The sequence below is a fragment of the Camelina sativa genome, chromosome 19, assembly GCF_030686135.1.
Source record: "Camelina sativa cultivar CO46 ecotype springtype chromosome 19, ASM3068613v1".
Taxonomy (NCBI): domain Eukaryota; kingdom Viridiplantae; phylum Streptophyta; class Magnoliopsida; order Brassicales; family Brassicaceae; genus Camelina; species Camelina sativa.
The window spans coordinates 4824610-4852536 of record NC_141898.1 but is presented as its reverse complement, the minus strand read 5'-3'; the positions used below and the strand labels follow the sequence as shown (position 1 = coordinate 4852536).

At 42.3% G+C, this 27927-nt stretch overlaps 1 protein-coding gene, 1 non-coding gene and 2 pseudogenes across 5 annotated transcripts; 1 reads left to right on the top strand and 3 right to left on the bottom strand.

The window, feature by feature from the left end:
• Positions 1-1161: 1161 nt before the first annotated feature.
• LOC147920191 (receptor-like protein 53 pseudogene) lies at positions 1162-4897 on the bottom strand (annotated as a pseudogene). 2 transcript variants are annotated; one of them, XR_015591414.1, is made up of 3 exons: positions 2108-4897; positions 1909-2022; positions 1162-1640 (listed from the first exon to the last, which is right to left on the bottom strand). The product of XR_015591414.1 is annotated as a receptor-like protein 53 pseudogene, transcript variant X1 (transcript). The 2 variants fall into 2 exon arrangements; XR_015591415.1 differs by having other exon boundaries at positions 1982-2022; positions 2108-4853.
• A 12488-nt stretch (positions 4898-17385) lies between these two features.
• On the top strand, positions 17386-17492 carry LOC147920190 (small nucleolar RNA R71). Its single transcript, XR_015591917.1, has one exon. It is a non-coding gene; the product is annotated as a small nucleolar RNA R71 (small nucleolar RNA).
• Positions 17493-22919: 5427 nt separating this feature from the next.
• Positions 22920-23975, bottom strand: LOC147920189 (uncharacterized; the record flags this gene model as incomplete). Its single annotated transcript, XM_087502704.1, has 3 exons — positions 22920-23137; positions 23242-23724; positions 23859-23975. Coding segments are annotated over 3 exons (684 nt in total), but the record flags the coding sequence as incomplete, so codon positions are not given.
• Positions 23976-24422: 447 nt separating this feature from the next.
• On the bottom strand, positions 24423-27634 carry LOC104764851 (receptor-like protein 34 pseudogene; annotated as a pseudogene). The gene is made up of 2 exons (XR_015591411.1): positions 24638-27634; positions 24423-24554 (listed from the first exon to the last, which is right to left on the bottom strand). The product of XR_015591411.1 is annotated as a receptor-like protein 34 pseudogene (transcript).
• Between the last annotated feature and the right edge of the window lie 293 nt (positions 27635-27927).

Below are 27927 nucleotides of genomic sequence, written 5' to 3'. Positions count from 1 at the left end.
AGAGTTAAATGTGTTTGAGCTGAAGTAGTTTCAGGATAGGTGACTTTTCGGGAAGTAATTGTCGGAACTGTGCGAGTGAAAACAAAACACAATGAAAGATCATATGGTTATTTGTAGGGTCGGTAAACAAGTATTTAAATCCTCTCATACATAATAAACCAGCAGTCGGATATGGATAAGCCAAGAGTAAATGTGGGGCCCACTGAGAAAGGTGGGCCCATGAAATGGGAGCGGACATGGGGCTCACTAAGCAAGGTGGCAGTGGCAGTCAAGGCATTCTAGAGACAAAGGATACATCATGGTGTGTTGAAGACACTTCCACAAATACATTGAAAAATTTAATAGTAGTTACTATCAAAAAAATTTGTGACGTTAGAAAATGGTCTTTAGTTTCATTGGTAGTCGGAGCAAGAAATTTTGAGATAGCTAAAAGACGTGAACATGTTCTCACCACACATGAGGAGGGCATAGCCATGTAGAGGAGGTTGGACGCAAGGTTATCTCCCCAAGAGAGAAACATGGAGCCAAAGTTCTCTACATGGTGGAGGAGGTTGGACGCAAAGTTCTCTCCATAAGGGAAGAGGGCGGAGCCGAAGTTTTCTCCATTGTTGGTCATACAATATTGTGATGATACATCATTGATTAGTATACTATGTAATATATTTTTTTTATTCAAAATGTATTTTGAGCCAATAATTTTTGTAATTAAAAAAACTATGCAAAAGTGAAAGTAAAAATACATATAATAGTTAACTTAATGTGTTCATACAGACATTTTCTAGATAGTAATAAAAAATATATTTGTAAGATTCATTATATTTAGATATAAAAAATACGCTTTTAATGGTAACATAAATAAAAGATTTGTAAATGGATATAAATTAGTATATTATATCAAAAATAAAACTTATAAATAACGTACAACAAATTTTAATATATTTTTATTAAATTTAATTTTATTTACAAAACTTTAAACCCGTATATCAGACGTGTCCTTATCTAGTAAAATATATACTGTATGTAAAATAATTTTAATTACCATAAAATATGGAAATAATTCAGAGAAATTCACACTGGATATGTATACACACTGGATTGAGCCACGCTTTAGCCATAACAATTAACAAATATGAATAACGTATATAGTGAGCTGGATATGTCTTTACGTGTAGAAAATTAAATCTTTGAACTGGATATGCTAAAAGTATACATTAAGCTGGATATGTTCATCTACAAAAAAAAAAAACAAAAAACAAAAACAGATAGGAATAATGGATACACACTGGATATGTCTTGTTTCAATATCCAATTAGCAAACCTTGGAGGGATGAAATATGCAAAATAGAACAATCAATAAGAAAAAATTGTATGCCATTTTGATCATGCTTACAACTTTGGATGTGCATGGGCAGAAAATGGAAACCAATATGCCAAACAAAAGGTAATTTTGGGAATGAACATAGTGGGAAAGTTAATAAAATTGGTCCAAAGTAAAAAGATGGGATTTATCATCAGAGGCTTGCTTTCCTAACTTTTTTCAATAGCCGTTTAGCATATCATCATCACTCGTTCTCCTTAAGCCTCAACGAAACTCATAAATTTTCATCAAAACACACATCTCCATTCTCGTTGGAAGTTCCCTGAAATATATGTGTAGAATGAAGCAGGTTGTTGACAAATAAATAGCTATGTCAACGTCTAATTGCTCAGTATTTCTGTAACTAATTGATATGAACAATGGACATACGTATATATATAGATGCGAGAGTCTAATAGGAAAAGTAAAGATAACATCGCAGAAAACAAAAAAAAACATGTGCATCTAAAGGGAGAGTAATTTAAGGTTCGAAACAAAGTTGCTCAATTACAAAGTTGGCAAAAAACAGAGTAAAAGAGAAACACACAAACCTAAACTGGGAACAATAACCGAAGTTCTAAACCAATCTGAATTTGGACAAAGCTGGCTTAAAAAGATAGTTACTTTGATATTCTTCGTCCACATTCTTCAGATAGGCTTTAAGCCTATAATAACGAGATAGCTGTTAAACAAATATAATTTCATTCTGATGAAAGCTAAAAACATTCGTTAAAAAGTTAGGAACATTACCTCTCTCTACTGAGTTGTGGTGATTCTGCGATTGTTTCGGCCAAAAGGGTTCATGACCCACTCTGGTTTGTGGGAAACCAATATGTATCCAAACGTCAAACCAGATACAATACCGGGTACGAATCCTATTGCAGCTGCTATCCAGCTAATCACCTCTTCTTCATCTTCGTCCTCTGATTCCGGCGTTTCATAGTGTTGATGTGATGCTGGTGGTGTGTGAATATCCCTGCAGACTTTGTCAAGAGAAGAGGCAACAAGTCCCGGATTATCTCCAAAGGAAGAGCAAGACTGCGTTCGAAACTGAGTGCCCTCTGGAACTAGGCCTGAAAGCTGGTTATGAGAGAAGTTCATGTACGCAAGGAACGAGAGGCTCCCTAGCTCTTGTGGAATTTCTCCTGAAAGCTTGTTTTGGGAAACATCCAACGACTCGAGAACTGTCAGATTCCCCATAGATGAAGGGATGCGGCCAGTGAATGCATTGTTTGACAGGTTGAGCACATGAAGCTCTTTCAATAGACCGATGGACTTTGGAATCTTTCCTTCAAATTTGTTTCCAGAAAAGTCGATTGCTGTTAAGATTTTTAAGATACGTATTAGCTCCATCTCTACACCTTTATTCATCAAAACCATTGAATCTTGGTAATAGCCTAATTTATCTCCCATGTACTTTTCGGAAGACTGATCTTCGTCTGTTCCAAGTGATGACATAGCACTCCACTTCACAAAGTATTCCGATGGCAAAGTTCCATTGAAGTGATTATGTGATATGTCGATGATCCGCAACTGAGGGAACAAGGCTTGATGTATTGATCCATGGAATGCATTGGAGCGAAGGACAAGAACTTGTAGCTTTTGTAGAGAACCCAGCCAGAACGGAAACGTATCGTTGATTCGGTTGCTTTCCACGTTGAAAACTTCAAGAGTTGAGAATCGGTTCAAAGATCTTGGAAGCTTTCCCACAAGTTGGTTATGACCAACGTCGAACGACCTTAGACTTTCAAATATATCCTTTGGAATACCTCCACTCAGATTATTCTTACGAAGGTTTAAAACTGAAAGATTACTCCTAAGATTTCCCATACAAGGAGGGATTGACCCATTAAACTTGTTTTCAGATAAATCGAGAGTCTCTAGAGAACGAAACTCGCATATGAATGAAGGAATCTTGCCAGTGAAGTTGTTGTTGGAGCCAAGCAAGTACTGCATAGATGGTTTCCGGACAGAGGATAATCCTTGTTTCTTCTTTGATCTTTGGAAACCGTTGAAAGAGTTGTTGGAAAGATCCACGACGTACAAATTTGGTAGAGTCCATAACCAACCAGGAACTTGACCTTCGATTTTGTTGTTGGAGATGTCTAGATACGCCACTTCATGTAGGGTTCTTAGGAGCTCTGGAAACTCGGTGATACCGCAGCCTGACAAGTACAAAGAATATATCTCCTGTGAAAGGGGATTTGAAACTGAACTTTTGTTTGTTGTTGAAACATGGTTGCCTGAGAGATATAAAAGAGAGAGGCTTTTGGAATATGATAAGATATCATTCAAGTCAATCGTAGTGGTGGTGTTTAAATGTGAAAGGTATAGAGATCTGAGTGAGTTGAGATGCGAGAAGATACTAAAGTCAACTGGACGGCCTTGGGTGTCGAAATGAGAAAGGTCAAGATACGAGAGGTTGACAAATTTGGAAATGGATCTCGGGATTGGCCCTTTGAAGTTGTTGTTGCCAATGTCTAACCATTGTAGGTTAGATGGTGCAGAAGATGTATTCCCAAACTCAAGAGTGCCGTTGAGTTGGTTATATCTCAACATAATAGATGTCAAAGAAGGAATGGTGAAGAGAGAAGAAGGGATTGTTCCAGTGAAAGCATTGTCACTTGCATCAAAACCTCTCAAGTTGGATAGTGAAGTGATATTAGGAGGAAGCGCGCCACTGAACTGATTGTGGGAGAGCGATAAATCTGACAACCCTGTCAAGTTCAGTAGTACAATGGGAAAATTCCCACTGAGCTTGTTCCAAGTAACCTCTAAGGTGGTCAGGTGGTTTAGATTGCCAAAAGAAGATGGGATTTCACCATCGAGATTGTTTTCCCGAAGGTTGAGAGAGGTGAGTTGAGTAAGGTTTCCAATCGAAGATGGAATGCGACCACTGAAATTATTTCCCAAAAGGTCGAGAGAGGTGAGTTGATAAAGGTTTCCAATGGAAGACGGAATCCGACCACTGAAATGACTTTCCAAAAGGCGGAGATTGATAAGATTAGAAAGGTTTCCAATGGAATCTGGGATTTGGCCATTAAGATCATTAGATGAAAGGTCAAGAGTGGTTAGAAAAGGAAGTTTTTGAAGACTGCTATTGGAATGAAACCGGCCATGGAGGCGGCTGCAGCCAAGGTCTAGCTCGACCACATCTCCGGACTTGGCATTGCACTTGATACCCTTCCAACTACAACAGTCGCTATTATTCCCCCATGACTCCGTCTTCCGATGAGAGTCAATGCGTTCCGGCTCGCAATTATAATTAAGCTTCCCAATCTCAAACTCGTTTTTGAACGCGAGAAGTGCATCTCTTTGTTCGGGACGACACAAAAAATGCTTAGTAGGAGCCGCAAGCACGTCTTCAAAATGATAAATGAACAAGAAAATAAAAGAGAGAGTTATAGGAATGATACTCGATGAGTTCCAGAAGCCCTTCATTTAATTTTCTTGAATAGATATAATGAAGTAAGAATGGAAACTGTGAGATGGTAAATATTAAGGGATTAACATGGTTTCGTGCCCATCTCTCTTTTATATACATAATCATAATACACTCTACTCCACAAATATAATAAATCCAACAAAGCTTGACTGAATCACTATAACTAGTCTTTCTACTACCAAGTGTTCTTCACGTTAAAACGCAAAGACTTAAAAAGAGTCTTTACATTTGAATAGTCAAGTTCCACATATTTTGTTTTTTATTTAACGTACTGGAAACTTCAAAAACAAGTTGTTTGTTCGAACCAAATTAAATGACCCAGAAAAAATCACAATTTAGGAGAGATGACTTTGTTAGTTGTGTACTAGTTGAAGACCAATGTCCAAAACGACATGGCTTTGCAAAAAGGCCTATTGGAACCACGGTCCAATACAATGCCACAAACTAAGAAATGCTCTCCAAAGCCCACAACTGTTCAACGGTCACCTGCAGTTCACGACAAAGGTGAGAGCTCAACAAATAGGACAATATATGCAGAGAGTACGACCATAACAACCAACAATCGTTTTGCTGCCCTTGAATCATGTGAAGACGAATGTAGCCACGTCACAATCACAGCTAATGATTAGAAGATCCTAGAACTTAGGTTAAAACCTTTGTATCCTTGTATCCCCATATAAAAAGGAACAAGCCACCGTATTGTAATCTATCGATTGAAGTAATAAGAATCAATCTTTCCTCTTTCTTTGTTCCTTTGTTTCTTCTTTCATGGTATCAGAGCCATGGACGGAACCATGGAACCCTATTCTTCTCCCTCTCTACACATTTCAAACTGTGTTACCATAAAGCTTACAGAGCAGAACTACTTCATATGGAAGTCTCAGTTCGAATCCTTCTTGCGTACTTAATCTCTTCTTGGATTCGTCAACGGCACTACTAAACCACCAGATGAGAAGATCCCCATCCGCAACAACAACAATGGCAAAGTCGAAGACATACTCAACCCAGCTTTTGAGAGTTGGTCCAGATCTGACCAAGTTGTTAAGGCTTGGCTGCTTGGCTCAATGACTGAGAACGTTCTGCGACTGGTGACCGGCTCTGCAACAGCTCAAGAGGTATAGGATACTCTTATCTCCCACTTCAACCGAACCTCATCCTCTAGACTATTTGAGTTACAAAGGCGTCTTCAGAATGCTGAGAAATTAGATAAGAGCATGTCTGATTACCTTAGAGGAATTAAGGACATTTGTGATCAGTTAGCCTCTATAGGAGATCCAGTTAGTGAAAAAATGAAAATATTTGTTGCTTTAAGAGGTTTAAGTCGTGAATATGAACCTATAATCACTGTCATTGAGGATTCAATGGACCGACTTCCTGCTCCCACCTATGATAATGTCATATCTCGCCTTACTGGCTATGACGACAGAATCCAAGGTTACTCTGTTTCCACGGATGTCTCACCACACGTAGCATTTCACACGACAAGATCTTCAGGCTATCGTGGGCGTGGTAACAGAGGCAAAGGCAGAGGTTCTTACTCAACTCGAGGTCGAGGCTTCCAGCAACAGTTCTCGTCTGTTGCTTCATCTAGACCACCTACCGTCTCGACTGACAAACCGGTATGTCAAATCTGTGGCAAACGAGGTCACAACGCCTTTGAGTGTTGGTTTAGATTCGATGAAGAATATCAGCAACCACCTCAACCTGCGATCAATGCTTATGCTTTCTCGGCTCTTCATATCACCGACGTTACTGAGGACAACAGTTGGTACCCCGACTCAGCTGCGACTGCTCACATCACTAGCTCCACTCAACGATTGAAGCAAGCTCAACCTTATCATGGAAGTGACATGGTAATGGCAAGTGATGGGAATTTCCCATCACTCATGTCGGCTCTGCTAATCTTCCCTCAACGTCAGGTAACATCCCTCTTAAAGACGTACTAGTTTGTCCTGAAATAGCAAAATCATTGTTGTCAGTGTCAAAGCTCACTAAAGACTATCCTTGTGCTGTCACGTTTGATGATCTTGATGTTGTTATTAAGGACAAAGCATCTCTCAAAGTTCTGACAAAGGGAAAGGAAAATAACGGGCTTTACAAGCTGGATGATCCAAAGTTTCAGATGCTCTACTCAACAAGACAAATCAAAACAAGTGATGAAGTTTGGCATCAGAGATTAGGACATCCTAATCAACAAGTTCTTCAGCTTCTATCTGCAAATAAGGCAATTCAAATAAATAAAAGTACCAGCAAAGTGTGTGCATCATGCCAGCTTGGAAAGAGTTCAAGATTGCCATTTAGTTCTTCAACTTTTACTTCTTCTAGACCTCTAGAGAGAGTGCACTGTGATCTCTGGGATCCTTCTCCTGTTTCATCTATTCAAGGATTCAGATTTTATGTAGTGTTTATTGACAATTATTCAAGATATTGTTGGCTCTATCCACTAAAGAAAAAATCAGATTTTTGCTCTACCTTCATCAAGTATCAGCTTCTGGTAGAAAATTTGATGCAAATAAAAATTGGAACATTTCAGTCAGATGGTGGTGGAGAATTTATAAGTCACAGGTTTCTAGCACATCTGCAAAATTCTGGTATCCAACACTTCATATCATGCCCACACACACCTCAACAAAATGGTATTGCAGAGAGAAAACACAGACAGCTAACAGAAATGGCACTTACATTGATGTTTCAAAGCGCCACTCCACAAAGTTACTGGGTAGAGGCCTTCTTCACCTCGAATTTCCTCTGCAATCTTCTACCACACAGTAGTCTTGACAGCAACACAAGTCCCTACGAAGCACTATTTGGTAAATCACCAGAGTACTCTGCACTAAGGACCTTAGGCTCAGCATGCTTCCCAACCTTAAGGTCGTATGCCCAAACCAAGTTCGATCCTCGGTCACTCAAATGCATCTTCCTTGGATATACCAAAAAATTCAAAGGGTATTGATACACAGAGTTTTAAACCCTATTTCCTACTGCAAATGCACAGCAAATAAGTAGTACTTAGGGGTCGCATCCCACGAAGACCAAGTTTTACTCTATGGTTCTATTTGTTCAATTTCAAGCTAAGACAATTCAAAGTTGGGTTTGTTTGGTAACAGTAACGCGATTAAAATGGTATAAAAAGGCAATAAGCAAAACACTAGATCAGGGGTAATTCTCGGGAATTTCAGAGACAACAACTAAACAACTATTCAGGGCATAGATTAAGTACCAGTCTAGAACTCAAACATAAATATAAACTGATCCACTGTCGTGGCATCAATAACTCTATCTGATCGATTCTGTGCGGAAACGCGGAGCACGTGCTCAGACATCCGGAGCACATGCTCGGCGGTCCATAAACCATAAACTGTCGTTTGAGCCCAGAATCGCAGACAAGCATTAAAGAACAGGAATGATAAGTTCACAAATCACCTACACATCAACTTTCGCAGGTCTAGGATAATTTGCCCACTAATGTATTTTCTAGCAACTTATTACACTTTTGATGAATAGATAAACCTAGAATCATAGATTGGGTGATCAAATCAACCTAAGCATTAAGTCTAACAATAGTGAAGACAATCGATTATATAAATCCCTATTTGTGTTCTGTTGCTAACCCATGAAACCCCTTTTGAAACCCCTAATCTAGCAAAGAAAACTACTCAGACATAGAGAAATGAATCATAGCAAAAGATGAGAAATTCAATGACATAAAAATAAAAAGGGTTCAGAGAATGCTTCACAAGGTGGCCGCTCTTCTTCCTCTCACAAAAACGTCGCTCAAAAACCAAAAGAAAAGAATATCCTCTCTCCTAAAAACCCTAGGTTAAATAACATACAAGTAGAGAAAAATAAGGAAAGAATCCAAATTCAAATCTCCCTATTAAAAATCGATCTCCTCTCTCTTTCTCTCACAAAGGATCGCCTAAAATAAGGGGAATTAGGCAAGGAATCGGCGCCTAGATGCTTTCCACGTGTCGTCATGAAACCGTAGAGTTGGGAGCATGTGCTCTTGGGTCTAAAATCAGCTTTTCTGCTCCAATTCAACTCCTTTCTGCTCCGATTGCTCCCGCTGTTCCAATTCTTGCTTTTAGCTTCCTAGCCTCTTATTATAACCTGAAAAGGACTCACACAACTACAAAACTATCAAATAAACGGGGTCAAAGTGAGTCAAAACCGTAACATATCAACTCCCCCGGACTTAGATCTTTGTTTGTCCTCAAACAAACTCAAACCAAGCGCCAAGAGAGCCAAGGTGGGAACTCGCAAAAATCTCAGAAACCGTGAGTAGACCATGACCTGCAGACCACATGTGTTAGAACAAGCTATACCAAAAACTTCTCCAGCAAACATCTCCAAAACCAGAACCATAATTGGCAATCAAACCCAGAAAAAGATCACTTTCCAGACAAAGACTCTTTACATTCAATTAAAATTGGCGTGAGCTTCTCATTAAGGGCATTAAGCTAGTGAAATCGAGGCTTGGTAGATAAAAGGCTGTTTTAATGGTGGAGCTATAGAGTGTTTAGGGGTTACCATTACTTTGAAAGAGATGCAGGATATCACACAAAATGGTAAGGGAGAGTGGACTCATTGATGTCCACAACCTCTAATCACTCTCCTCTTCTTGTCTTCTCAAACTCAGCCTCTCTTTTCTCCTCAGGGTACAACGCATGCTCGGGGGTGTGTAACACTAGCTCCGGTCCCATTCCATCATCCTTAAACGTTTTTTTTTTTTTTTTAGATGTATGAAGGATGATGGGGGATCTTCTTCTGATATTGCCCCTGGAGCATGCGGACCGTATCCTAGGCTCACTCTCTGCTCAAAACAACTCGCGGACTCAGATGTATATAATTTCGGAGCAGGTGCTCGCTGGGTTGGAGCACGTGCTCTGTCCGTCCGGCTCTTTCCTCTTTGGTTCTCCAGCAAGAGCGAGTTAGAGATTGTGTCAGTCCTGCACTCCCCGACCGTTTTGCACATAGCTGCACAGAATGAGAAAACAAAAATACAAGTGCAAGTGGTTTGAAAGGAGGTTAGGCTCGGGGTGGGTACTAACTTAAAATGAGCTAGCTATTCAGGATCAACAAGATTGGAAAAATGAATAAGAAGTCCTGAATATGTGACACGTTCCCTATCCTAATGCCCAAAACGAGAAGAATTTAAATCCGGTTAGGTTCCAATAAAGTAGAGTCTAAGTCTTTCCGGTGAAACCTTAATGGGATGAAGCTTTTCTGGCCAGGAGAAGGGTCCGAATGTGAAGAGGTATTAGCTCGTCTCTGTACTCTTAGTTCTGCAACAATGGTCACTTGGAAAAACGGTCAAACTCACAAATGGTTAAAAACATCACAGATTTCGGTCCTAATTCCCACAAGTTTTGGTTCGACTCACATGACAAACTGACTCAATAAAAAGAAAAATAAAGAAAACAAATGTCATAGGTGACCCTCCCCCGGACTTACTTCACACCGTCTCCGGTGTGAAAATAAGCCAAAGAGAGACCTAGACAAGAAGAAAAATAAAGATAACAATAAAAATGAAAAGAAAATAAAGCGGATAGGACAATGATGGTGTGTGTAACCGCGATCAGGCGTTGGAATCGTTTGGGCTCTCGCTCTCCGAACGGGCAAGGTGGCGCCTCCGACGTGGTGGTCTCACCGGTGGGCTTGGGTTGGTGGCGGTGGTGGTGTGGTGGCAGCAACCGCGAGATAGTGTCGTCAGGATCCTCCGCATCAAGCTGTTGTTCTTCTGCTGCGACTCGACCATCCATCTCCTGTACTCAGCGGTATCGGGCTCATCAGAGATTGGTGGGAGATCAAACTCACCCTGGGGATCGGATGATGTGAATGGTGGAACGCTGTCCTCGTGGTGGTGGGATGAGCTAGCAAAGTCCACTGGTGGTGGATCAAACTGGGTAGGTGGAGGCGGAACATCTCCCAGAAGCAGTGGGGCGGGGGAGAAACGCAGATCATCCACCGTGGCTAGCTGCGTAAGCTCAGGAGCTGGGAGGCGAATGCTCCCCTGATTACCGTCAGGGCCACTGTACCGGTATGTGTAGAAGGGGTTGGCTAACTGGATGACTCGGGAGTGGACCAGATGTTGTATGTCGATGCGCTCCCTCTGCTCTACACGAGAATACCTCGTCAAATCGATCCGCATGTGCTCAAAGAGATGAGTGAGAAGGCTGCCAATCCTCTCTGTACGGCCAGAAGTCTTGTGCTTAGCAGCACAGATCATCTCATCGAAGTGCATAGCCATGTTGCACCGCACATCAGATGGAGCAGGTGCTCCAGGAAACAGAACATGTGCTCCGGGAGCCGCGGGTGTCAAAAAGCTGCACCCCAAGTACAACATCAGCAAGTCGTCGTGGTGGACTTTGTTCCCGATGTCGCGGTTGAAGACGAGGTTGCTGAAGACGCGGGAGGCGATCCTGACTGCGGGATGCCAGATGTTCGTCTGGCTGGCCCTGTTGGAGCGGTAAGGCCCCGAAGCTATCAAGCTCCAAAAGGTGGCTGCCTCTGGGAACTTCCTCGGGAAGCTCATGTTCTCGTCCTCGAGATAGAACCCGTAATGGAGGCCGAAGTCATGCAGGAGCAATTCGTAACGGCGCCCGCCGGCCTTAAAAGAGAATGTGGCGCCGGCGATGGATTTCTTCTTGGGGTCAGCGTGTGTGAGTGTGGCGGAGGCGAGGCACTGCCGGACCAAGTCAGGGTATAAGTCTCCCTCCCAAGTGGTAAAGATCCCAACACGCGCTTGGCACAATATCTGGTAGACTTGGTCGTGCAAGCCGAGCATCTTGAGCGTGTCATCACAAAGAGTGCGGGTGGGCTCGATCTTTACGGACAGCAGCCTATTGTATTGGTTGGCGTCCCTCTGATCCCAAACCATGTTAGACTCGACGGGTAACGAGTCATCGTTCATGTTGAACGGTTCTCCCTTGCACCGTGGCCACGGGAATGATTGTGAATCGTCGGTTGGTCTCTTTGTTGTGCTCTTTCTTCCCGAGGTAGAGCGTCTAGGGGCCATTTTGTACCTTGAGTGTGTGCTTAAATGGACTAGAGATTGAGGATTGTGGTGGATAATAAAGCAATCTAGTCTCAAAAATCACTGAAATCGGTCTGTTTTTGAAAAAGTTAGCAAAGGGAGAGAATGAGAGCTTCGACGGCGACAAGGAGAAAAAGAGAAGAAAGAAGGAAGAAGAAAAGAGAGAAGGGTTTGCGATTTGGTGGGTTACCTGGGCCTGGGCCTGAAATTCATTAAACTTACCTGGCCCAATCGCTCTTCTCTTTTTCTTCTTTTGTTCTCAGTTTGCCGAGCATGTGCATCGGGTTGCTCGCGTCCGGCGAGCATGTGCTCCGCATCTTTTTTCTTTTTTTCTCAGTTCGCCGAGCATGTGCATCGGGTTGCTCGCGTCCTGCGAGCATGTGCTCCGCATCTTCTTCCAACATTCCTGAAACCGAAAAGAGAAGAAACAAATCCTAAAAAGAAAAAGAAAAACTCAGCAATATATACCTAGTGGGTTGCCTCCCACCCAGCGCTTGTTTTAAGTCGTTAGCTTGACTCGAAAGCTCCTTAGGCAGTAGGAGGGTCGCCTAGGGCGAAGGTTTCACCCCTTGCGTGCTCAGAGGCGGCAAGATATTGTTTCAGCCTCTGTCCATTCACCACAAATTCTCCTCCTTTTGTGTCCAGCAACACAACAGCCCCATATGGTCTAATCTCCTTGATGGTGAAGGGTCCGGACCATCGTGATCTTAGCTTTCCCAGAAACAGTTTCAGCCTAGAGTTGAACAACAAGACTTGATCATTAGGAGCAAAGGTCCTAGTGAGGATCCGCTTGTCATGGTAGGCTTTGGTACGCTCCTTGTAGAGTTTTGAGTTTTCATAGGCGAGGTGCCTAATCTTCTCTAGCTCATGCAGTTGTATCTTCCTCCTTTCATGGGCGCTCTTAGTGTCAAAGTTCAACATTTTCACTGCCCAAGCAGCCTTGTACTCTAGCTCAACAGGAAGGTGACACGCCTTACCATACACCAAGTGAAACGGTGTAGTCCCCAGGGGTGTTTTGTAGGCGGTTCTATAAGCCCATAGAGCCTCATCTAGCTTCAGAGACCAATCCTTCCTTGTTGTGTTCACTATTTTTTGCAAAATGCTCTTGATCTCCCGGTTAGAGATCTCAACTTGGCCGCTTGTTTGTGGGTGGTAGGGGGTGGCGACCTTGTGCCTCACTCCATTCTTCTTGAGAAGACTTTCAAAGACCTTGTTAATGAAATGCGATCCACCATCGCTAATGACTACCCGTGGGACACCAAACCGTGGGAAAATAACCGACTTGAAAATCTTGAGCACGGTCTTTGCATCATTATTGGGGCTGGCTAAAGCTTCAACCTACTTGGACACGTAATCTACAGCCACCAATATGTACTCATTGCCGAATGAGTTCGGGAAAGGTCCCATGAAGTGAATTCCCCAAACATCAAATACCTCAACCTCCAAGATGAAATTCTGAGGCATCTCATTCCTCCTGCTGATGTTCCCTTGTCTCTGACATGTGTCGCAAGTAGACACGAACCGCTGCGCATCTCTGAACATGGTAGGCCACCAATAATCCGCTTGAAGAGCTTTGGACACGGTTTTGAAAGTAGCAAAGTGTCCAACATAGGGTGAGCTATGGCAATGAAACAAGACTCCAGGAACCTCCTCCTCAGTCACACACCTCCTGAAAACACCATCCGAGCAATGCCTATAGAGGTAAGGCTCATCCCAAAAATACCGCCTTATGTCTTTTAGGAACTTCTTCTTCTTGTTCCCCACAAACTCAGTAGGTTCTTTCTATGCTGCTAGGTAGTTTGCATACTCTCCAAACCAAGGAAAACTCGGCTGTTTGTTGGTATCGATTGCCTTGCACGGGGTTTTCGGAGCATGTGCTCCCAGGCGGAGCATGTGCTCCCAGGCGGAGCATGTGCTCGGCGGGATCAAAGATGCCGATCGAGTAAACATGTTCTTCAGGAAGGCTATCATCCAAGGGTAGCTCTTCTTCTATCCTCATTCTTGACAAGTGATCTGCAACTCCGTTCTCAATACCCTTCTTGTCTTTAATCTCCAAGTCAAACTCTTGAAGCAACAAAATCCAACGGAGTAGCCTTGGTTTTGCATCCTTCTTGGTTAGTAGATACCTCAATGCTGCATGATCAGTGTGAACAACCACTTTGGAACCAACAAGGTATGATCGGAACTTCTCAAAAGCAAACACAACCGCTAAAAGTTCTTTCTCGGTTGTAGCGTACTTGCACTGAGCCTCATCCAAGGTACGGCTGGCATAGTATATCACGTGCAGCTTCTTGTCTTTTCTCTGTCCCAGAACTGCTCCCACGACATAATTACTCGCATCAGTCATGACCTGAAAGGGAAGGTCCCAATCTGGCGGTTGTACAATCGGAGCGCTAACCAAAGCTCCTTTGATCGTGTGAAAGGCCTCCAAGCAAGCAGAATCGAAATCAAACTTCACTTCCTTACACAATAGCTGGGTAAGTGGTCTTGCTATCTAGGAGAAATCCTTAATGAACCGTCTGTAGAAACCGGCGTGGCCAAGGAAACTGCGGATCCCTTTTACTGAATTAGGCGGTTGTAAACTCATCATCACCTCAACCTTGGCTTTGTCAACCTCAATCCCCTTTTCAGAAATCTTGTGTCCCAGCACTATCCCATCTCTGACCATGAAGTGGCATTTCTCCTAATTCAGCACCAGATGTTTGTCTTCACACCGCTGCAACACCCTGCACAAATTAGACAAACAAACGGAAAATGAGCTCCCACAGACGGAGAAATCGTCCATGAAAACTTCCATTATATCCTCAATCAGGTCAGTGAAAATGGACATCATGCATCGTTGGGAGGTCGCTGGTGCATTGCACAAGCCAAACGGCATTCTGCGGTAAGCAAAGGTGCCGTAGGGACATGTGAATGTGGTTTTCTCTTGATCGTCGGGATGGATTGGGATCTGAAAGAAACCTGAATAGCCATCTAAGAAACAGTAGTAAGGATGGTTAGCCAATCTCTCAAGCATTTGATCAATAAACGGCAAAGGAAAATGATCCTTACGGGTCGCAGTATTAAGTTTTCTATAGTCTATGCACATGCGATGTCCCGTAACTGTCCTAGTAGGAATCAACACATGCGACTACATGAACTGGACTAATCCAGGAACTATCAGAAATAGCATAAATTACACCCGCATCTAGAAGTTTCATTATCTCTTTCTTAACAACATTCTTTAGATTCGGGTTCAACCTCCTCTGATGTTCTACCGAAGTCATTGATTCATCTTCTAGATGTATCCTATGCATGCAAAGATCTGGTGAGATTCCTGGGATGTCATCTAGTGAATACCCTAGAGCATTTCTATACTTCCTAAGTTCACAAAGGAGCAAAGCGGTCTCTACATTGTTTAGTTCAGAGTTCACTATCACGGGGTATGTAGAGTTAGGACCTAGGAACGCGTACCTTAGTCCGGCTGGAAGTGGTTTTAGCTCTACCTTTGGAGCTCTTAACTCGCTCCAAGGACCGTCCGCTGACTTTACCGGAGCATGTGCTCTGGAATCCGGAGCAGGTGCTCCCTCGGCGGATTCCTCCCCTGATTGGTTCTCATCGTCTAGGCTGGCGTAAGCTACCAGTTGCTGGAACCGTGTACCTGCATCCAAAATGCGTGTAAAACCATCAGCTTCCTCATTCAAGAATCCATACTTACCCTCTGTTTTTGTCAAGGCAACCTCCAACGGGTCGAGAGTGAGAACTTCATCGGTAACCTCATGTGCGACCTCTGAACCATCATCAACCACAAAAGTCTGACCATCTATCATAGGTTTCTTGAGCAGCTTGTTCATCTCAAACCTTGCAATCATATCCCCCAGCTGGAGATCGATCGCTCCCCCTTGCACATCTATAATTGCACCAGCTGTGCATAAGAATGATCTACCTAAGATCAGGGGGTCACGTGGTTCTTCTTCAAGTTCCAGAACCACAAAGTCTGCTGGTATAAGCGTTTTCCCTATCTGGACATGTAAATCCTCCAACACTCCTATGGGGCGCTTGGTGGATCTATCCGCGAATACTAACGAAATCCGTGTAGACTTGAACTTCGTGTATCCCAGCCTTTTAGCCACTGAATATGGCATAAGGTTCATACTGGAACCTAGATCACAGAGGGAGTTTGCAAAAATCATTTTACCAATTCTCACGGATAAGACAAATCGCCCTGGATCATCTCTCTTCTTTAGCACTTTGTTTTGCAGCACAGCACTGCACTCTCTTGAAACCATCATCACGTTCTCTTCCTCTGACACTCTCCCAAAAACTAACCCTTTCACATACCTCTTCAAAGCAGGTATCATCTGAACAGCATCAGCTAGGGGTAGTTTTACCGTCAATTCTCTCAACATCTCCTTGCACTTTGCATCCTCCAAATCCTTGCGAGATTTCTTAGGAGGAACAGGGTAAGGAACCCTAGGGGTGTACACGCGTGCAGGAGGTACCTCAGTAGGAATGGTCTGATCGGGAGTCGGGAGCACGTGCTCGCTGGATGCTTCGGCTTCTTTTTGACTCAACGGTGGAGTCTCAGCAGTATGTTGAGGAAGGTATTCTTCAGCAATACCCTTGCCCTTGTCAATCCTAGTGGATGGTGCTTCTCTAGGGGATAACTTCTTTCCTCCCCTTAGCTCAATCGCATTGACATACTCGTTTCGCGGGTTTGCTTCCCCTTTTCCGGGCAGAGTCCCAGGAGTTCTTTTCACAGCTTCAGCAGTCTGTGCAACCTGAACATCAAGCTTCTTCACATGTGACATTACTGCCTCATACTTCCCATTAAGGTCATTGTACATGATATCGACCTTAGCGTTGATTTCCACTGAAGCTTTTTGTTGATTCACCAAGAGTTGTTGCATCATGTTTTTCAGCTCATCTTGAGAGCTGCTAGCAGATGAAGGTCCCAACTGCTGGTTGGTGAAAGGCAGTGCTTGTTGAGCGCTTGTATATGCCTGCTGGTTCCCCCCTTCGAAGCGGTTTTGAGTGGGTACAAACTGTTTGCCTTGGAAGTTGTTTGAGAAGGTTTTCTGATAACCCATCTGATTCTGAGCTCCTTGCTGCGGATACACCTGATCCTGAGGGTTCTCCACGTTGGTGCTTCTATAGGACAAATTCGGATGGCTTCTGTAGTTCGGGTTGAAACCCCTGTTCTGCACAAAACCTTGCCCACTCACATAATTAACCTCCATCGTTTCATCCTCTCCATCACAAATCTCCTGAGCTAGCGGCATGTCTCCGGTCTCATCGACAAAATGGATAGTTTTCTGGCTCCCCTTCAGAAGAAGGTTCACCTTGGCTGTCAACTTGTCAATCTTTTGCGTATCGACACTGTTGACCTTCACGGACCTGTCATACTCAGGAGCCTTGTTGCTGGAGCTTGCAGCTAGGTTCTCAATCAACTGATATGCTCCTTCCTTAGACTTTGTCATAAAATCCCCATTGCTGGCCGAGTTGAGAACGTTTCTGTAGTCCCAGTTAACTCCATCATAGAAAATGCCCAGAATCTTTTCATCACTGAATCCATGGTGCGGACACTCTCTACGGTACTCTTTGTACCTCTCCCAAGCCTCGCAGAAGGCTTCTCCAGTGTGCTGTTGGAACGATGAAATCTTATTCCTCAGGGCAGCGGTCTTAGCCTTTGTGTAGAAATGGTCCAGAAACGCAGACCTACACTGTTCCCATGATGTCAGAGACCCAGGTGGCAATGACTTCAGCCAATGCGAAGCTCTATCCGCAAGAGAGAAGGGAAAGAGCTTGCAGTTCAGAAAGCCTGGCGGTATCCCATTTGAACCAGTGGTGCTACATATCTCCTCAAAATTCTCGATGTGGTCCATCGGAATCTCAGCTGGGAGACCGTGAATAGGTGCTGCTTCACTATAGAGATCATCTGTGGCTTGATCTCAAAATCTTGGTTCGGGATGGTGGGAGGAACAATCGCCGCTCGGTTGGTGTAGGACACATGCGGGTTGTCCTTTTCCCCAATGGACGGTTGCGGCGGCGCGGCTCTTTCGTGTTGAGCACGGAGCAACTGCCCCAACTGTTGTCAAAGTTGCTGCAACTCGGCAGCCATATCCTCATTGTTTATGTTGTCACCCATGTTGACGGATTGAAACTTTCTGTTCTTGCGGTTTGTTCTTTCTGCCAAAGAGAGCTCTGCGGCTGACAAAGCGACTAGTTCTTCGGTGTTGTTTCTTCTTGTAGATCTTCTTGACATGCACCTGAAACACACGCAAAGAAGAAGCAGAAAGACAAATCAGTAAGGTCTTAGTCTAGTAATTTCGCCGAAAACCAAAGGTAAAAATTTGGTCCCCGGCAACGGTGCCAAAAACTTGATACACAGAGTTTTAAACCTTATTTTCCTACTGCAAATGCACAGCAAATAAGTGGTACTTAGGGGTCGCATCCCACGAAGACCAAGTTTTACTCTATGGTTCTATTTGTTCAATTTCAAGCTAAGACAATTCAAAGTTGGGTTTGTTTGGTAACAGTAACGCGACTAAAATGGTATAAAAAGGCAATAAGCAAAACACTAGATCACGGGTAATTCTCGGGAATTTCAGAGACAGTAACTAAACAACTATTCAGGGCATAGATTAAGTACCAGTCTAGAACTCAAACATAAATATAAACTGATCCACTGTCGTGGCATCAATAACTCTATCTGATCGATTCTGTGCGGAAACGCGGAGCATGTGCTCAGACATCCGGAGCACATGCTCGGCGGTCCATAAACCATAAACTGTCGTTTGAGCCCAGAATCGCAGACAAGCATTAAAGAACAGGAATGATAAGTTCACAAATCACCTACACATCAACTTTCGCAGGTCTAGGATAATTTGCCCACTAATGTCTTTTCTAGCAACCTATTACACTTTTGATGAATAGATAAACCTAGAATCATAGATTGGGTGATCAAATCAACCTAAGCATTAAGTCTAACAATAGTGAAGACAATCGATTATATAAAGCCCTATTTGTGTTCTGTTGCTAACCCATGAAACCCCTTTTGAAACCCCTAATCTAGCAAAGAAAACTACTCAGACATAGAGAAATGAATCATAGCAAAAGATGAGAAATTCAATGACATAAAAATAAAAAGGGTTCAGAGAATGCTTCACAAGGTGGCCGCTCTTCTTCCTCTCACAAAAACGTTGCTCAAAAACCAAAAGAAAAGAATATCCTCTCTCCTAAAAACCCTAGGTTAAATAGCATACAAGTAGAGAAAAATAAGGAAAGAATCCAAATTTAAATCTCCCTATTAAAAATCGATCTCCTCTCTCTTTCTCTCACAAAAGATCGCCTAAAATAAGGGGAATTAGGCAGGGAATCGGCGCCTAGATGCTTGCCACGTGTCGTCATGAAACCGTAGAGTTGGGAGCATGTGCTTGGAAATCGGGAGCATGTGCTCCTGGGTCTAAAATCAGCTTTTCTGCTCCAATTCAACTCCTTTCTGCTCCGATTGCTCCCGCTGTTCCAATCCTTGCTTTTAGCTTCCTAGCCTCTTATTATAACCTGAAAAGGACTCAAACAACTACAAAACTATCAAATAAACGGGGTCAAAGTGAGTCAAAACCGTAACATATCAGGTATCGCTGTTTCTATCCCCCAACTGGGCGTGTCTATCTTAGTCGCCACGTCGTGTTTGATGAGACAGACTTTCCCTTTACAAACACTTACAGACATCTGCAGCAGTCTGCACCTACTCCTCTCTACACAGCTTGGCTAAAGCAGTTCTCATCTGAATCCGCGATCACTGATCAAATAGAATCTTCTCCACCTGCTCCTACGATTTCCATTCCTGTGACAGGTGAGTTAGTAGTAGCTGCTGCTCAAGCTCCTGTAATACCAGTGAATTCAGAAAGTGAAACCACCATTAGAAGAACTGATGCAGAAACAATAATCAACACGACAGAGGTAATCATTGAATCACCACAAAGGACTGATGATGAGAGTTCTGGGTGTACGGCAAGCTTAGACCTTGTTCCTATAGGCAACAACTCTCAATCATCAGCTCCAAGTGTGCAACATTCAGCAGATACCACTCAAAATTCAGCAGAAGATGTCATGACCAATGTACATTATGTGTCAGCCTCGACTCACCCAATGAACACTCGATCCAAAGTAGGAATTTCTAAACCAAATCCAAGATATGCCCTCCTCACAAAGAAGGTCTCCTATCCTAAACCTGAAACAGTGACTGAAGCTCTCAAGGATCCCAACTGAACAGGAGCAATGAATGAAGAAATGGGAAATTGCAAAGAAGCAAATACCTTCTCATTAGTCCCTCCTTCACCAGATATGCACGTCCTTGGATCAAAATGGGTTTTTCGAGTTAAACTTAATGCAGATGGCTCATTGGACAAGTACAAAGCCAGACTCGTAGCTCAAGGATTCAAGCAGGAAGAAGGAATTGACTACCTTGAGACATATAGTCCAGTAGTCAGGACAGCAACAGTTCGAGCAGTTCTACATTTTGCCACAATGATGAACTGGGAAGTCAAACAAATGGACGTGAAAAACGCTTTTCTACACGGCGATCTCACTGAAACCGTTTATATGAGGCAACCAGCCGGATTCGTTGATGAGAGATACCCGGATCATGTATGTCTATTGCACAAGTCCCTTTACAGTCTCAAACAGTCGCCAAGGGCTTGGTTCGATAAGTTCAGCACCTTCTTGCTTAATTTTGGCTTTACTTGTAGTCTGAGGGATCCTTCTCTTTTTGTTTGCTACAAAGGAAAAAATGTCATCATGCTCCTGCTTTATGTTGATGACATGGCCATCACAGAAAATTCCTCTGAATTACTCTCTGATCTCCTTTCACAGCTGAACATACATTTTCGAATGAAGGGCCTTGGTAAGCTTCATTACTTTCTTGGGATCCAAATTCAATACACTGAAAATGGAATGTTTCTGTCGCAACAAAAATATGCAGAGGATTTACTAGCTACAGCAGGAATGTCAACGTGTGCCTCCGTTGCAACACCTCTTCCTCAGCAACTCAATCGGAAGCAACAACAATCTACTCTGTTCTCCAATCCCAAATACTTTCGTAGTCTGGCTGGACGCTTGCAATATTTGACACTAACGAGACCGGACCTGCAATTTTCTGTCAATTACGTATACCAAAAGATGCACGAACCTACGGTCTCTGACTTCAATCTTCTCAAACGGATTCTAAGGTATATCAAAGGAACCAGTACCATGGGTATCACCTTTGACAAGCACACAGATTACAAGCTTACGACGTATAGTGACAGTGACTACACCGGTTGTCAGAAGTCCAGCCGCTCCACTGGCGGATTCTGCACTTTTCTCGGACGAAATATGATCTCTTGGTCCTCAAGAAAACATGACACAGTCTCTAAAAGCTCCACTGAAGCTGAATACAGGGCTATGTCCGAAGCTGCCTCTGAAATCACATGGTTAGTCAACCTGCTTCAAGAACTTTTCTGTGACAACCTCTCTGCAGTCTATCTTACAGCAAACCCCAGCTTCCATGCTTGCACCAAACATTTTGCTACACATTACCACTACGTTCGCGAACAGGTAGCTTTCGGAGACCTCATCGTGAATCATATCTCTGCTGATTTTCAACTCGCCGATATACTCACCAAGTCTCTGCCTCAAAGACCCTTCGAGATTCTAAGGCTCAAACTTGGCGTTGGTGTGCCACCTACTCCAAGTTTGCGGGGGAGTGTGAAGACCAATGTCCAAAACGACATGGCTTTGCAAAAAGGCATATTGGGACCACGGCCCAATACAATGCCACAAACTAAGAAATGCTCTCCAAAGCCCACAACTGTCCAACGGTCACCTGCAGTTCACGACAAAGGTGAGAGCTCAACAAATAGGACAATATATGCAGAGAGTACGACCATAACAACCAACAATCGTTTTGCTGCCCTTGAATCATGTGAAGACGAATGTAGCCACGTCACAGTCACAGCTAATGATTAGAAGTTCCTAGAACTTAGGTTAAAACTTTTGTATCCTTGTATCCCCATATAAAAAGGAACAAGCCACCGTATTATAATCTATCGATTGAAGTAATAAGAATCAATCTTTCCTCTTTCTCTGTTCCTCTGTTTCTTCTTTCACTAGTCACTCTTAGTGATTAATGGCGATCGACAGCGTCTCACGAGTTCATTAATGATGGAGGCAGCTGCAGCTTCTAGCTCGATCACTTCCCCGGACTTTGCATTGCACGTGGTACCTTCCTAATTACAACAATCGCTGTTATTCCTCCATGGCTCCCTTGTCGGATGAGGGCTTACTCGGCAATTATTGCGATAACACTCATGATGAATGGTAGGGTAGGCTTCCGAACCTCAATAAACTCATTATTGAATTCGAGAAGCGCATCTCTTTGTTCGGGACGACACAAGTGCCTCGGATCCGCAAGCACGTCCGCAAAATTAAGAAGGAATGAAATGAGAAAATAAAGTGTAACAAGAATTCAATGATACTCCTTGAATTCCAAAAGCCTTTCATTCATCCTTCTCTACGCTTAATTAACCTTTTTGAATATCAATAATGAAAAAGAAAATATAGAAATTGCTATGGTAGGTAAGAATGACTTCGCACCCATCTCTTAATATACATAAACATAGTAGTAGACTAATATTAATACGAAGTGTTCTGTTAAACGCAGAGAGTAAGAGTTTGAGTTGAATAGTGAATTCACACATTATTGTCGTACGTTAAAGTACACGTGCAGGAAATCGAAAAAGGTTGCCTGTCCAGAAATTGAGAAATCCATGAAAAGAATGGAAAATAAAAAGTAATAGGAATGATACTCATTGAGTTCCAAGAGCTAGCGTTTCGTCCTCAAGCTAATTTACTTTAGTTTTCTTTCATAACGATAATGAAAAACCAAAGACGAAGGTGGAAATTCTGATCGTAAGTAACATGATGGTCCACAAAAATAAATCCAACACAGCTTAATTTGCTATAACTGTCTTCGTACGTGTTGAATAGTCAATTTCCACACATTGTGTCTTACTTTTAATTACGTACAGGAAACTTCAAAACGTTGTTTGTCCAAAAAGAATCAACTCTCTTTGTAAAGTTTTCTCGATTCAACAATAAAATCAAAGATTCTGCCAGACACTGGGGCACGGCTTTAAGACCCAAAAAAAGGAAGTCATATCATATTTGAGTACCTTCTTCAGCTAAAAATTTCTCAGGACGAGGCAGAGAATGTCACGCAAACCCCTGATCTCGCTTTATCGTGTTCTTGTTTCTTCAATATATGGCAGTAGTTAAGCTGTCTCATAACAAAAACAAAAAGATGAATAATTTTGGTGTTAATCACTGCACTTTCTCATTCGATAAAAATGCATAAAGGGAGATTAGTGATGAGAACCAAACCTCCATACGGAATACACTAGTTGGTAAGACGATTCCAGCACCAACTGAAGTTCTAAATGTCTCCAAGAACTTTGGCGCAGAGAAGTTTCTAAACTCATTTTCTGATAACTTTGTCATATTCCCCGCAGATGCAAACACGTGCCCGTGGATTCCTCTCTCTCTTAACCATCTCACTGGCAAATCAAATGAGAGATCCGCAAATGCAGTCACCGCAGCATCTCCTCCAACAAAATCCCGTTCACTATGGCCTTTCCTCTTTGGCTCGTTGGGACCAAGTCCTCTGGTCTTGAATCCCCATAGTGCAGATGGCCCACCTAAAGAGCATAGAGGCGATGAATTGCCACCCAAGAAGAATCTCTCTGGCACAGAGGAAGGGCGGTTCTGGTATCCGCTTCCCCACGGAAAGGAGACACCACCAGACACACCAAAGTTGAGAGCAGCGTTGTAAAACCCGAACGGAACAGCATATCGAAGATCAATTTCCTGAGAAAACAAATGACAATGAGGTGCTAAAAAGTATCAGAGTTCTAAGATTCTTGTTATTTCCTCTCACAGTGAGCATAAATTTCAGACGTACTTCACTAGGGAAGATATGAATGTAAAGAAGGGACTGGTACCACAGAATTTGCCTCTCTCACAGCCAAGCTTCGAGAATCTTGTAATCTTTCAACCTTTGTGAGAGTACAAATATACAAAACAAGTGATAATTTTAAGAAGAAATTGCTAATAGAAACTTAACAAATAGTCATTTGCTTAATTAAATCTTCTTATCAGGTCATTTTTCTTCAATTTAACCCTAAAAAATAGTGATCCTTTAAATAATCTCAGAGGCTTGCTTTCCCAACTTTTTATCTAGTAGTCGTTTAACATATCATCATCACTCGTTCTCCTTAAGGCACAACGAAACTCATAAATTTTCCTCAAAACACACATCTCCATTCTCATTGTAAGTTCCCTGAAATAAGTGTAGAATGAAGCAGGTTGTTGACAAATAAAATAGCTATGTCAACGTCTAATAAAATAATTGCTCAGTATTTCTGTAACTAATTGATATGAACTATGGACATACGTATATATAGATGCGAGAGTCTAATAGGAAAAAGTAAAGATAACATCGCAGAAAAAAAAAATTACATGTGCATTTAAAGGGAGAGTAATTTAAGGTTCGAAACAGAGTAAAAGAGAAACACACAAACCTAAACTGGGAACAATAACCGAAATCTAAACCAATCTGGATTTGGACAAAGCTGGCTTAAAGAGTGGTTACTTTGACTTTCCTCGTCCAGATTCTTCAGATAGGCTTTTATATAAGCCTATAATAACGAAATAGCTGTTAAACAAATATAATTTCATTCTGATGAAAGCTAACAAATTCGTATAAAAGTGAGGACATTACCTCTCTAGTGAGTTGTAGTGGTTCTCCACGATTGTTTTGGCCGAAAGGGTTCATGAACCACTCTGGTTTGCGGGAAACCAATATGTATCCAAATGTCAAACCAGATACAATACCAGGTACGAACCCTATTGCAGCTACTATCCAACTAATCGCCTCTTCGTCTTCTTCCTCTAATTCTGGTGTTTCATATTGTTGATGCGATGCTGGCGTGTGAATATCGCCGCAAACTTTGTCAAGAGAAGAGCCAAAAAGAAGTCCCAGGTTATCTTCAAAGGAAGAGCAAGGCTGCGTTTGAAATTGAGTGCCCCCTGGTACTAGACCTGAAAGCCGGTTATGAGAGAAATTCATGTATTCAAGGTAGGAGAGGTTGCCTAGCTCTTTTGGAATTTCTCCTGAAAGAATGTTTTGGGAAACGTCCGAAGACTCGAGAGCTGTGAGGTTCCCCATAGATGAAGGGATGTTGCCAGTGAAAGCATTGTTTGACAAGTTGAGCACATGAAGCTCTTTCATTAGACTGATGGACTTTGGAATCTTTCCTTCAAATTTGTTTCCCGAAAAGTCGATTGTTGTTAAGATTTTTAAGATACGTAGTCGCTCCATCTCTACGCCTTTATTCATCAAAACCATTGAATCATAGTAATAGGTTGATCCCATGTAATTTTCATTCGATCGATCTTCGTCTGTTATAAATGCTGACGTAGCACTCGACGACATAGCACTCCACTTCACAAAGTATTCCGAAGGCAAAGTTCCATTGAAGTGATTATGCGATATGTCGATGATCCGCAACTGAGGGAAGGAGGCTTGATGTATTGGTCCATGAAATGCATTGGAGCGAAGGACAAGAACTTGTAGCTTTTGTAGAGAACCCAACCAGAACGGAAACGTGTCGTTGATTCTGTTGCTTTCCACGTTCAAAACTTCAAGTGTTGAGAAACGATTCAAAGATCTTGGAAGCTTTCCCACAAGTTGGTTATGACCAATGTCAAGCGACCTTAGATTTTCAAATATATGCTTTGGAAGACCTCCACTCAGATTATTCTGACGAAGGTTTAGATGTGAAAGATTACTCTTGAGATTTCCCAAACAATGAGGGATTGAACCGTTAATGTTGTTTTCAGATAAATCGAGAGTCTCTAGAGAACGAAACTCGCATATGAATGAAGGAATCTTGCCAGTGAAGTTGTTGTTGGAGCCAAGCAAGTACTGCATAGATGGTTTCCGGACAGAGGATAATCCTTGTTTCTTCTTTGATCTTTGGAAACCGTTGAAAGAGTTGTTGGAAAGATCCACGACGTACAAATTTGGTAGAGTCCATAACCAACCAGGAACTTGACCTTCGATTTTGTTGTTGGAGATGTCTAGAACTTGCATCCAATGTAGGGTTCTTAAGAGCTCTGGAAACTCGGTGATACCGCAGTCTGTCAAGTACAAAGATCTAATCAACTGTGAAGGGGGATTTGAAACAAAACTCTTGTTTGTTGTTGAAACATGGTTGCCTGAGAGATCTATAATAGAGAGGCTTTTGGAATATGATAAGATATCATTCAAGTCAATTGTAGTGGTGGTGTTTAAATGGGAAAGGGCAAGATCTTCGAGAGACTTGAGAGGAGAGAAGATACTAAAGTCAACTAGGCGGCCTTGGGTGTCGAAATGAGAAAGGTCAAGTATCTGAAGGTTGACAAATTTGGAAATGGATCTCGGGATTGGCCCTTTGAAGTTGTTGTTGCCAGTGTCTAACGAGTATAGGTTAGATGGTGAAGAAATATTACCAAACTCAAGAGTGCCGTTGAGTTGGTTATCAATCAAAAAAATATCTATCAAAGAAGGAATGGTGAAGAGACGAAAAGGGATAGTTCCAGTGAAATCATTGTGACTTGCGTCAAAACATCTTAAGTTTGATAGTGAAGTGATATTCGGAGGAAGCGCACCACTGAACTGATTGTTGGAGATATATAAATGTGACAACCCTGTCAAATTCAGTAGTACATTGGGGAAATTCCCACAAAGCATATTGCTTTGAACATCTAAAGTGGTTAGCTGGTTTAGATTGCCAAAAGAAGATGGTATTTCACCAGATAATTGATTATTAGGAAGCGAGAGAAAGAAGAGTTGAGTAAGGTTTCCAATCGAAAACGGAATTTGACCAGATAATTGATATCAGAAAGGTCGAGATAGGTGAGATGAAAAAGGTTTCCAACCGAAGATGGAATCCGACCAGTGAAATGATTATTCGAAAGGTGGAGAGAGGTGAGATGAAGAAAGTTTCCAATGGAAGATGGAATCCGACCACTGAAATGATTTCCCGAAAAGCTAAGATAGATAAGATTAGAAAGGTTTCCAATCCAATATGGGATTTGGCCAGTAATATCGTTAAATGAAAGGTCAAGAGTGGTTAGAAAAGGAAGGTTTTGAAGACTGCTATTGGAATGAAACCGGCCATGGAAGCCGCTGCAGCTAAGGTCTAGCTCGACCACTTCTCCAGACTTGGCATTGCACTTGATACCCTTCCAACTACAACAGTCGCTGTTATTCCCCCATGACTCCGTCTTCCGATGAGAGTCAATGCGTTCCGGCTGACAATAATAATTAAGCTTCCCAATATGAAACTCGTTTTCCAAAGCGAGAAGTGTATCCCTTTGTTCGGGACGACACAAATGCCTAGTAGGAGCTGCAAGCACGTCTTTCAAATAATAGATGGACAATAAATTAAAACAAAGAGTAATAGGAATGATACTCGCTGAGTTCCATAAGCCTTTCATTTGATTTTCTTGAATTAAAAGTAAGGAAGAAAACTGGGAATTGTGAGAAGATAAATAACATGGTTTCGTGCCCCATCTCTCTTTTATATACATATAATAATACTACATTCTACTCCACAAAGGCAATAAATCCAACACAGCTTGGCTGACTCACTATTACTAGTCTTTCTACTACCAAGCGTTCTAGACGTTTGAATAGTCAATTTCCACAAAATTTGTATTACTTTTAATTAGGTACAGTCGGGGAAACTTCAAATACAAGTTGTTTGTCAAACCAAATTAAATGACCCAGGAAAAAATCAATTCAACGAGAGATGACTTTGTTAGTTGTGTACCAGTAGTACTGATTGATGATTGATATTGATGATCTACAGCGAGAGAAATCCGAAAAGGCTAAAGCCCGATAGTATAGGTTGGATAAAATTAAGATCCACGCCCATTTTATCACATGCCACCAAACTCAGAAGAGTATAAAATATTTTCTTTTTTGAAAAGAAACCAGTAATCACACGTATCCGAGACAAAATA